General features: G+C 38.5%; 1 protein-coding gene across 1 annotated transcript; it reads right to left on the bottom strand.

Annotated features, from left to right (window-relative positions):
- Positions 1-4942: 4942 nt before the first annotated feature.
- On the bottom strand, positions 4943-11723 carry TXN2 (thioredoxin 2). The gene is made up of 4 exons (XM_072420167.1): positions 11649-11723; positions 7769-8046; positions 6612-6735; positions 4943-5261 (listed from the first exon to the last, which is right to left on the bottom strand). The coding sequence occupies exons 1-4, from the start codon at positions 11706-11708 to the stop codon at positions 5145-5147; spliced, it is 579 nt and encodes a 192-aa protein (XP_072276268.1). The 5' UTR covers positions 11709-11723; the 3' UTR covers positions 4943-5144.
- Positions 11724-12106: the final 383 nt, after the last annotated feature.

The following is a 12106-nucleotide window of genomic DNA, read 5'->3' as shown; positions in this document are numbered from 1 at the left end:
GCTAGATTCCAATACATTTTATAAACTCCCTAAAGAGTGTTGGTTCTTCAGATCATGTTAATGCTACTCTGCATTCTGCAGCAATGCTAGATCATTGTCATTAGAAGCTGAAGATATCATTATGAATACATTGAGCAAAGTGAATAGAAAGTCCTCTATGAATAATACATTTTCAGGGAGGAATACCGAAAATGTCTAACCACATATTCTCTTGTTAATGCCACTTTTCAAGATGTGAACAAAAAACACAGTAAATGCAGCTGCTGAGTGCCATCCAATAGAAAGGCAAGGCTCTTCAATATAGAAAGAAGTGCTGAACTTTTGTAACAATGTGTGGCAAGTTCCAACTTGTGGAGTGCAGTCAGTCAGCTGTGAGCTATGGTTGACAGAGGGTATGTTTTAAAGTGTGCAATAAATCACAGATCACAAACAATGTATTACCATGAATTTTTTTTCAAACTGCACAAAATTAAAAGTTAGTTTATGATGATGCTGCTGCAGCGACTATGAAGATGGTTTAAAAGTGGTTCAAGCGATTTGGTTGTGAATAAGTTGAAGAAAAGGAAAAATCAGGGCATCCTTCACTATCAAAAACCCAAGAGAATAAGAAAAATTACTTAAATAGGCGAATTACTATTTAGGTAAATTTCTGAGAATCTGAACATCTCCCATAATTCTGTTCAAAACATTAACAACTGATTGAGAGTTTGTGGCAGTCAGTGGCATTCCCCATCCACCTTTTTCACTGGATCTGGCATTGAAAAAAGGAGGAGGTATAGAACCAAATAGAGTAGCCCAGAAATTTGCAGAGAGTTATCCCTTGGAGACCCAGCCTGTGAATATTCAAGAAAGTCAGGATCCAGGAGAGACGAGAAGAAAAAAGACGAACTTTTGTAGAGCCAAGTGGTTTATCATAAAAACTAAACTTTATTTGCGTCTTATCTAAACAGAGACCACTAGTCCTGGCTCAACATAGGTGTACTATTCTAGCATAAAAGATCAATTACAATGAGTTTTAACAATAATAATTATGTAGAATCATGGCTGGATTTTCCTGCCCGATGCGTTTCACACCGCGGGGCTTCTTCAGGGGATCGGGAGATTGTATGGGATTACTGAAACTTGTAGGTGTGTAGGCTCCAGGATCAAGCAGATTACTTTCCAAGACATTCTCTACTAACAATGAATGGGAGTGGAATCCCAGTATTTCAAAACATAGTTGTGACATCATTTCAAAAGTGGATCTTTAAATCTGCTCAGCCAATTGCAATCTACCTGTTTTATACCTGGTCACCATGTGTGCAGTAGAGAGGAATGCTATAAAATGCCTTTCAGAGTGCATTTGTCTTCCTCATATAGTTCTTTTTATTTTATTTAATAAATAGAGAGAGAGTCTCTGAAAACAAACAGTTTCGGCAGTGCTCACTTTTTAGAAAAACTATGTTACTCTATTAATGTTTCAAATATGTATCCACCATGACTTATTATCTGGTATACGCAGGCTCAGAATTTTGTGTAAAAAATGATTTACCCAAAGCATTGCTTGGGTTAACCTGATTTGACCCCAGATGCAACTTTAGGACCAAGTACCCCCCTGGTGTGTCATTATGCTGCCATCTACTGGCTGAAATACCATTAGGCAATCAAAAAATGAATTTGGTATTTTATGTTATTTTGACATTTATTGTCTCTCTTACACATAATAAAACTTTTTCCCACAGGAAGTCATAATGCTAAGATGGTTTTACATCAATAGTAAAATAGAAAAGGAGCAGCTTCTTTGATAATAGGATAGTTAGGTTTCTGTTTGGAATGTGAAGCAGGGCAATGAGCGCAGAACTGCCTCTGCAGTGTTTACATGAACCATTGACACCTCTTGGTGCTTGTTCCTGGCTCTGTCAGTCGCTTCTGTAAACATAACAGCAGCTGCTTGTATAATAGCTGGGCTTTTCTGCTGTTAATATTAAGCAGGGCAATGAACGCAAAGATTATCAACCTGCCTAATCAATTGTTCTGCAAGCAGAGCACTGTCATATGATGTTGATGCAGAGCTTTGAGCAAACTGGCACAGATTACAAATTTCAGCTAAGAAAAAAAAAAAAAAAGGTTTAATGTATGTATCAAAAGGCTCAACAGCATACTTTCAGCAATAATACAAACCCATACAATGAATTAGTGAAACCCCAGAAATAACTAAGTGCAAATGAAGGGGTAAACAGGGACTGATTACCATTTTATTTATGTTTGCCAGATCATGACATTAACAGCATGTGAAATAAAAGTGCAAAAAATCTAATTTTAAAATACAAGTTAACTGAAAACAAGGTGGCATAAATATGTATTTTCACACATTCAGTTGGATTGTACTGTATCACCCAGAAGGTGGATTAGTCCTATCTTTACTGCATATAGCCTAGTGTCATAGTGCTCTAGACAGAGATAGCCAACCTTGTAAAAGTCTAAAGCTACGTACACACTTCCAATTATTATCGTTGGAAAACGAACGACGAACGTTCATGCACGATATATACGACCGATCGTATAGCACCGATCCTGCACATAGAGGTAACGACACGATCGTTCGTAGATATTGTACACACAATAGATACGATCGTTTGAGCGATAGAGGAACTATGTGCACGACAGGAAAGTGAACGGACGTTCGTTCGTCACGCATGCTCAGACCATGGACGATCAACGAACGACCGTACACACGAACGATGTTCAACGATCGTCGTCCAATCCGATCCGTCGGTCCGGTGGTTCGTTTCCAGCGACTTTCCTCGTTCGTTGGCGTCGTTGGTTACTTTTTTACGAACGATTTTTTGCCCAATCGATCGTTCGTCGTTCTATTGGAACGATAAAAATTGGAAGTGTGTACGCACCTTAAATATCATGGATAGAGTGGATTTGTATTGCAGAAATAGACAAGTAGGGTGCCTTGTGCAGTAAAACATGATTACCTGCCTGATCGCTATCTTCTTCTATAAAAACTCAGCATAGGATGGCGGGATGTGCTGGGTATCCCAGAATCCCTGGGACTAAATTTATTTCCGCTTGCATTTTTTAAACTGGGAAAAAATGGCTGATCTGGAAATTAATATATAAATACCCGCAAGTCAATTTGATATTCATTGTGTGTAATACATTTAATATGTGGAGAAAGGAACACCTACTAAGAAATTCTGCTCTATAGCACCAGTGCACTCTAGTCACTTTTGTCATATACAAAATGTAACCACTTGTTGACAGTCATCTAAATTTGCAGCACGCCGACATCCATGTGCCGATAATAGGATGAATGTCAACTAGCAGGGCAAATCTCGTTTGAAAATCAGTTTAGTCATAGAAGAAGAAATTTACCAGCTGTGGGGATCAAACCTGCGTTGGGAATTTTAATGTGATTGGTAATAATGGACGTTAGGGAGAGACAAAGAAAGGGAGGAAGAGAAAGAGATATAAGAGGCGTCTGAATGAACATTCCTCCTGAACTTGCTTTATAAATTGTTGTTGCACGGAGTTAAAGAGAACTTAAGCTACGTACACACTTCCAATTATTATCGTCGGAAAACGAACGACGAACGTTCCTGCACGATATATATGAACGATCGTATAGCACCGATCCTGCACATAAAGGTAACGACACGATCGTTCGTAGATATTGTACACACACTAGATATGATCGTTTAAGCGATAGAGGAACTATGTGCACGACAGGAAAGTGAACGGACGTTCGTTCATCACGCATGCTCTGAACATGGACGATCAACGAACGACCGTACACACGAACGATGTTCAACGATCGTCGCCCAATCCGATCCGCCGGTCCGGTCGTTCGTTTCCAACAATTTTCCTCGTTCGTCGGCGTCGTTGGTTACTTTTTTACCAATGATTTTTTGCCCAATCGATCGTTCGTCGTTCGATTGGAACGATAAAAATTGGAAGTGTGTACGCACCTTTACAGTATGCCAAAAAAAGTGAGGAGTTTGCCATAAGCAGTTGCAGAATTTGATGAATGGCTCTTAGACTTTATGCTTTCACCTGGTGCCTGAAACCTTTCTTTAAACATACTTTGCCACAGACCGTTTGTTCTAACACAATTCTTATGTTCCTAACATATTTTATGCATGGTATTTAGCTGTAAAAGACTCCCATTTATGGTCATCCAAATCCCTGAGACTGCTGCTGAGCTTTGCTATCTTGAATATGATGTCAGCAGTCCCAGCAGACTCAAAGCTGTCACTCAAGTGTATTACCCCACACACCCCCTCTGTAGGGAGGTTACAGTAGGGGCAAAGCACAGAAAGTATTTAAACTTTTCCCGAGGGGAGGGGGGGGGGGGATGAGTCATAATTTCTGGCCAGTTTAAAGGCATTAAAAAAAAATTCAAAGATGAATAAAAATAATTTGTGGAAAAGAAAAAACACTGCAAGTAAGAAATAAATACTGGATTGTTCTTTACTTAATGTTTATTTTTTAAATCAGTGAGAGGATCTTTAACCTGCCTGAAAAGAACATGGAGGCTGCCATTGCCTAGCACCTATATACTGTGCTGTACTGGATAATATGGAGGTGCTTTCTAAAAGTTGGTTATTGCTCATTGGATTTTCTTCTGTTTATAAATCCTTTAAAATCTTGGGAAATCCAATAGCATCCACAGCCACTTATTTAGGACATTTGACAGTTGAATGACAGACAACGGGTAAGTTTGCGGTCAGGGCAACTTTGGGCAGAGGACAAGGCTTCATTTCAAACCTAATCAAAGTATCCAAGCAGCTCCTATAGACCAATTCAGGAACTTGTACTTTATTGTACTGTTAGCTTAAAAATGTTTTAGGTCACTCAGCCCTTCAAGCCATTAGAGAAACACCCTGTGTTACAATACTTATTTAAATATAAACCTAAATGTATGAATCAAGGAAATGAAAAGAAATTAGACAAGTTTTAAGTAATTATGTACTATACATTTTATTTTACAGTGCTTCTTAATTCTGTCTAGGCATAAAATGGAAAATTGACATAATACAATGAATCCAAGTATAGAGGGTAGAGAGACTACGAGGAGCAAACTGTCACATTAAATTAGTATCTGTCCCTGATTTTGTAAATCACAGTTATGCACAGGTTTTCATCTTCATACTTTTTCATGGTCCTATGAGTTTATTGAGAAATGCATCAAGCTGCTGTTCATCTTTTACTCCCACAAACTGATCCACAACCATGCCATCCTTCACGGCAAGAACTGTTGGTACAGCACTGACCTGCAGAGAAAAAAAGGGTGAGATGGGTAAAGATATTTCTTGAAGTAAAAGCTTCAAATTGTTGCCCTGTGCAGTCAAGTGTGTGCAAAAGCAAAAAAAAAAAAAATGATAGAATAGGTAGGGTTCATCTCTGGCAGGTTTTCTCATTGGAATAGTAATCTACCCTTGTTTGCACATTCCAAGGAAGGAAAATCAGGACTCAGGCAGGCCACCATTATTCTCCAGTAATTTATGTGTGCTCAGACTGTCATTAGAACCTCAGATACATCTCTTATACTAAGGATAGCTGTACATCTGAGGTCTTTTCCTTTACTGACTAATATTATGGACAGCATAGTAGGAGGGTCAATATATGTGTACATAAGTTGTTACTCAGTTCTGCCAAGCTGCCATAATTATTTCTATCATTTAATATTTTTTATGTGTATAGGGTGGTGTTGCTTTCATGGACTGGCATTAAAATGTTAATGTTACAAACATGTTGATAATTAAAAGCTCCTTCACCTACATTACACAAAAGATAAGATATATGAGTCTGCAATCTCCTGAATCCAGTTTGACAGGAATCTCAAATGACTGCACCTAGGGGAGTCACTATTGATTTGGAAGTCACACTGTAGATTTCAAACTAAAGCCCTTGATTAACAGAATATACACAATGAATCCATAAATACACTTTACTATGGTCACCACATTGCTCAGATGGGTAGCAAAGCACATTGAATGTCTAGCACATTCAAGATCCAACTTTTAGCTTTAAGGCTGAAAAGTTGTCGGGCCATAAAAGTTGTATGATAAATAAAAAACAAATACATTATGCATCACATGCACCTATTTATTCCCCTGAATCCCTAAACTAATTTATTTCAGAGTTTCCCAAAATATATTGCCACGGAAATTGACAGACTGGTATCCTGGCCTGTGCCAGCATAGACTTCCCATGCATGGCCTAATAGATCTATTGATGAGCGTATAGCTTACAACTATTTTCCTGTATCAAATATTTCATGGGCAATAAATTCCTCACTGTATGACTAAATAATAAACTTGAAAACATTTGGGGTTCTAATTAAAAGACAGGATATCTGACATTCCCTCAAACATTCCACGATGGGAATCATTTACTGCCAATAAAACAGATGGACTTGGAAGATTGCCATGAGTGAATGTTGAATTCCCCGTTTTATCCTTGGAGTTTAGAGCAGACTGTCTGATGACAATTAAAGAGGACCAATCACTAGGAGATTATGTAAACTGCCACTGCTGAACTGGTCATGAAAGCTGACAAAAGTGTGTATATATATTTCTGAAAACATTATGTAATCAAAATAAAAAAGTAAACATAAATACCTCATACTCAAGAGCAAGATCTGTATTGTCATCTATATCCACCTTTGCCATTAATACCTTTCCCTGATGCCTGGCAACTGCTGTCTCCAATCGAGGAGCCAAAATCTTGCATGGACCACACCACCTGACAAGTTAAAAGAAAAGTTGTCATTTTAATGTAAACCATAGTGAATCTACATATTCTTCAGGTAGGTATTATGATTTAGTATTATTTATGCGGCATGTCTATATAGTTATTTACCAGAGTCTTCTTTTTTTATGACGCAACCCTGAACCTGTGTTATATACTTGACAAATTCAGGACAACTACAGTTGCAAAGGTAATACTTTAGTATATTACTTTAATGCACACCAATCAACAAGATGACTTTAAGAATTTGAGTTTAATAGGGTTTTAATTACAAAAGTTTATATCACCAGGTCCATTTAAATGTCAGCTCTGGATGTCCAAACCCATCAATCCTGGGCAGTTAAAAACTCCCATCTATGCATTTAAAATGTGTTCGTAGCTCTTTTCTTAGAGGTCAGCTTTAGTGCAAGTACAGTTGCTAAAAATATTACATATTACTTTGTTATGTATTCAAATGTTCCTACACATTTACCTAATAGTTTAGGCAACATAATGTGATGGACTGGGTAGAAAAAAATACTGGGTGGGTCTGGATATGACCCAGCTGTCTTTGTTCATGTTGGGACCAATGTCAGAACACATGGAATATGTAAGATCCCTAAGTATCATTATAGAGAACTGCAAAATGAAGGAAAGAACCTGGAATATTGTCTGTGACATGCAGACAGCGGGCGCTTAGAGAGCTAAAACACAAAGCTTAAGACTGGATAAAAATGAGAAAAAATGGGTTTGTAAAGCAGACCTGAATCTTCAAAATGAAGAAACTGTAACCAGGCAGGTCTTTTATTGCAGAATAAACAGGTGATGAACCATCTGCAATAAAATACCCTGTCTGATCATAATTTTTTATTTTTGATCACTTGTTGTCGGTTTTTAACTTCCTCTGGATCAATTATGAGTATGAGTTTCTGAATACAATAGCAGAAATATTGTTTTTTTTTACATTACTTTGACTTAGTCTTATTTTATACCATTCAATGTAACTATGAAAAAATTAAAAAATTGAAATAAAATAAATCTAGCTTACTGTGCATGGAAATCTACCACCACTGGAACCTCACTTTCAATAACCCGCTCCTGAAAATCATCTTTATTCTGAACACTGAATGTTACTCTGCATGGGGATGAAGTAGAAATCGGACGAGCAGTAATAAATCCAGCAGACTGAAAATTTGGCGAAGATGTAAAACATGGAACATTGGTTCTCGTGCATTTCATAGACAAACTGGAGTAAGGTTGTACTTGACTAGATAGACATCTTCCAGGCAAAGAAAGGAAACGTTTTAGAACTAACCGCTGGGCCATCTGCATAGTAAAAAATAGAAATGTGTTACATATTTGTAAAAACATAGCAATCTTGCACAGATATGTACTATCCAAATGACTTTCAAAGTAAGAGCAATGCTAGGCATTTAAAACTCACCCCCTGTTGTACAACAGTTATATTTTGGTCAAATTTGTGGGCAACAAGTAAAAGAATAAAAAGTGTGAGCAACAGAAAACATAAACTTGTGGTAACATATACCAGTGTTCCACTGACTTTTTTTCACTCTGGTGTCACATGTTAAGCATGTTCCTGCACAATAAATTGCTACATAGTTTCCAGTTCTGGTGCCTGATTAGTTAGATGCCACAACACATCTGCCTCTATAGCCCCTTACAAATCATCCTACATATGATGGACACAATGTTGCTAATATTATAGCACATGGGTGTCAAACTCAAACACACAGAGGGCCGAAATCAAAAACTTAGACCAAGTCAGGGGCCAAACCAGAAATCCACTGAAAAAGTTGATCCTCACTCCCCACTTGTACACAGAGCCTTCTCACACAGAAAGACATCCCCAGCATACCTATAGACGTACAGCCGGTCTGCCTGTGATGTGTGAGAGGGGAGCGGTGAGGGGCAGGGATCACTGACATAGATGTGAGTGATGCCGAGACTACAATTTCCGGCATTACTTGCGTCTATGGAACAGAACAACAATGCGGGGCCATGGAGTGATGCCAGGAATTGTAGCAGCGGCATCACTCGCTGCAATACATAGTAGCAGGCGGGCCAGATGCAACTCACCTTCCGAATTCCCTGGGGGGGGGGGTCAAAAAAAAGGTCCTTGCGGGCCAGAGTTTGACACCCCTGTTATAGCAATATTCCTGACCAACCAGTCTTTTGCATTTGGTTTAGACATTGATTATAACATTATATAGCTGCAGAGGTAATTTATACCTTAAAATTGACAGATGTTTAAATTTTTTCCACTTCTTTTATTCCACTAGATTTGGAGCTGCAAATGTATTAATTGAAAGTATTGCAAATGTTCTGTAAAATACCTACTTAGCCATCACTTGAAGTTTACCAATTTGAACACTGTACATGACTTTCAAATCTTGTTTTCATGTTTATACTGTCAACTACACTTTTTGCAAAAATATTAAGTATAATGCTAAAAAAATGTATAATGCTTAAGTATAATGCTAAAAAAAGTATCAATAACTGTGACTGTAAAATAAAATTCTATATACATGTTTAATTTATTACATATAATAAAAATGACATTGATTAAAAAATTCCCCATAAAATAGATGGCCATAACTAAAAGAGAATTGCACCCCACAGACACATGGCTTCAGAATAGGGCAACGATATGAATGGCACATGCTAGCCTCTGTGTTGTGTGACATTAAAAGACCAGTGGTCAAGCTAATCCCAAGGGAAAAGGTGTACAGCGGTCCCTGGAAGTTGTTTAACAATCCGTCCTGGCACAATCAGAAAAGGAATATCTTGATGATCCTTGAGCTGTCATCAGTGTTTACCTTTCCTCAGCCAATCACAGAGTACTAGAGGTGATGAATGGGGAGACCTGTCCTCATTTAACCTCTAGTGCCCGGGGATCCAACACTGTCAGGAGGATTCCCACGGCTGTGCTCATGAATGAATGCAGCCGTGGGAGTCATCCTGTGACAGAATAATTTCCACGACTGCATTCATTAAAGAGCTCAGCCGTGGCAATCCTCCTGTCAGTGTCACGGGCCATGGGGTCACATACTACAGCTCCGCTCCCCTGATTGCCGTTGCAGCCCTAGCGGAACTGTAGTACGTGTTCTTGGATAAAGATTCTCTATCCAAGAACACATACTACAGTTCCGCTAGGGCTGCAAAAGCAATCAGGGGAGCGGAGCGATTGCTCTTGCAGTTCTACACAGTCACGAATAATAACCCGAATTCCCCCCCCCCCCCCCCATAGACTTTAATGGTGTTCGAATTCTGCGTTCTATCCCCGAAAAATATCAGGCTACTCGATCGAATAGCCATTGAATCGAACACTGAGATATTCTACCAACACTAGTGTCTATACTGTTCATTCATTGATCTGTCACTAGAAACAGTCACAAAAGATTATTTCCAGCAACAGAAATCTGATGTTTATCAGATTTCTGATCCGATCTAATGCCTATCTGGATGCTACCTGTCAATAGCTTAAGAATACCACAATGTTTCCAGTTGTATGCCTTTTAAAACCAGTAAATACTAGTAAATGTTACATGGGTAGGAAGTAATCTGCCAGAGTGTAGTTTTTCTACATTTACAACGTTACCTATACCTGAAAGAATGTACATTTCATTTGAAACCCTCAAAAATGAATGTCTTACCTCAAGCTACATACACACGTGCAATTATTGTCGTTGGAAAGGATCTTTCATGATCCTTACCAACGACTAAGGACTGCACAATGCATGAACGAGTGCTGTACATATAGCACCATTCTGCTCCATGGAGAGGGGAAGAACGACAGAGCGGCACCCTGCTGTGCACACTCCCCCCTCCCTTGCATTAGGATCGTTTCTTGTCCATTTTCCGTGGATTTGCCAGGACGGTCGCTGTACACACGCCAGAATCTCGTCCAATATCGGCCCTGAGCTGATTATCGGGTGAGAACCATCGGACGCGTGTACCCAGCCTTAGAGTACCTGCAATTGAAGCAAGCTGGGATAAGGTCTGGCAGACCCAGAAGACAAGATTCTACAGCTAATTGTTCTCGACTAGTTTACTAAAAGAGACAAAGGAGGACAGTGTCTGCTACTATAATAATATAATGCTACTCTTTGTAGTTTCAACCACGGGAAAAGAGATTTGAAATGCAGCAGTACAACAATGACACCTATAACCCTATAACAGAACCTTCATAGTAGGGCCAATGGCGATTATTTTAATAAAAGTTACATATATAAAAATAAATGAACGCGCCTGTAGGAAATATTATTTATTGGGACTAGATTAATAAATCCAATCGCGATTACACTTTACAATTAACTTATAGGTTTATAGTGATCCTTTGAAAGTTGTTAGAGGCATTTTTAGAATGCTCTACAGAGCAGGAAAAAACTACTAAGTATGAAACTTTTACATTATACAGTAAATATTAATATGTATCACAAAACTATATTCCTTTCTGTTCTGAAAAAAAAAAAAGTTCTTTACTTCAGAGTATAGACTGAATGCTAAAAGGTATAAAGTGTGGAACTGAGAAATCGCAAAACGAAAAAAATGACTCAACGGTATTTATTACCAAAGTATTAATATCTCTAAATGATAACCAGACTATTCTTTTGTACTGTCCACAGACACGTGGGTATTACTCTTACTGATCATGGACACATTAGTTCTTATTACTTATACAATCAGCAGACACACAGGCATTTATTACTCTTACCGTCCACTGCCAGGGGCAAATTTTACAACCATTAGTTACTGACAAAGGGCTATTATTATTCCCATCACATTTTTTTTTAACCTCTACAGGTTATAGTCCAGCTTCTACATGTTCCTTTATACACATATACTGCACATACATGTGCACGTGTTTTGTGTTAGCTACCCTACGGTGATCCAAAAATCAAACTTACACAACATTTTGGTGTACGCAGTAGCGTTAAATAACAGTGGGACCTTTGCAGAACTGACATGGTGTCACCATGGTGGCCCCTCGGGACTGGTTTGTGGCCCTCATCACACTTTGCACCTTTAATCTTGCCCCTGGCCCTATGATGCAGTGTATAGGGGAAGACAATTAGAAGTCTTTTCACTATGAATCCCAGCAAAGTGTGTAATGTGTGGCTGCCATTTATCACCTATTACCCTGACACAGATAGGAGAACCGTACGGTGAGCGGACTCTTTACTTATAAATGTGAGGAATATGGCTGCCAGAGATCTCTGATAATAATGACACTACACTGACAATAATGATAAAGCCAAGGAAATCAGCACACTGCTCATCCTGGCTGATTCCATTAATATGAATATTGTATATATTCTGCCGCTATAGCACCTATATTACAACACATATAACACCTTTAATATAT

This window comes from Pyxicephalus adspersus, chromosome 8, assembly GCF_032062135.1.
Source record: "Pyxicephalus adspersus chromosome 8, UCB_Pads_2.0, whole genome shotgun sequence".
NCBI classification, from domain to species: Eukaryota; Metazoa; Chordata; class Amphibia; order Anura; family Pyxicephalidae; genus Pyxicephalus; species Pyxicephalus adspersus.
This window is presented reverse-complemented; position numbering and strand designations above follow the sequence as displayed.

Bases quoted from the DNA above. Each gene is read 5' to 3' on its own strand.
- TXN2 (XM_072420167.1), bottom strand. From the start codon at position 11,708: ATGTCAGTTCTGCAAAGGTCCCACTGTTATTTAACGCTACTGCGTACA. The intron at 6,736-7,768 runs GTAAGCTAGATT...TTAACTTGTCAG, and splicing joins GTGGTAGATTTCCATGCACA to GTGGTGTGGTCCATGCAAGA. The intron at 5,262-6,611 runs GTATTTATGTTT...TTTTCTCTGCAG, and splicing joins ATCTTGCTCTTGAGTATGAG to GTCAGTGCTGTACCAACAGT.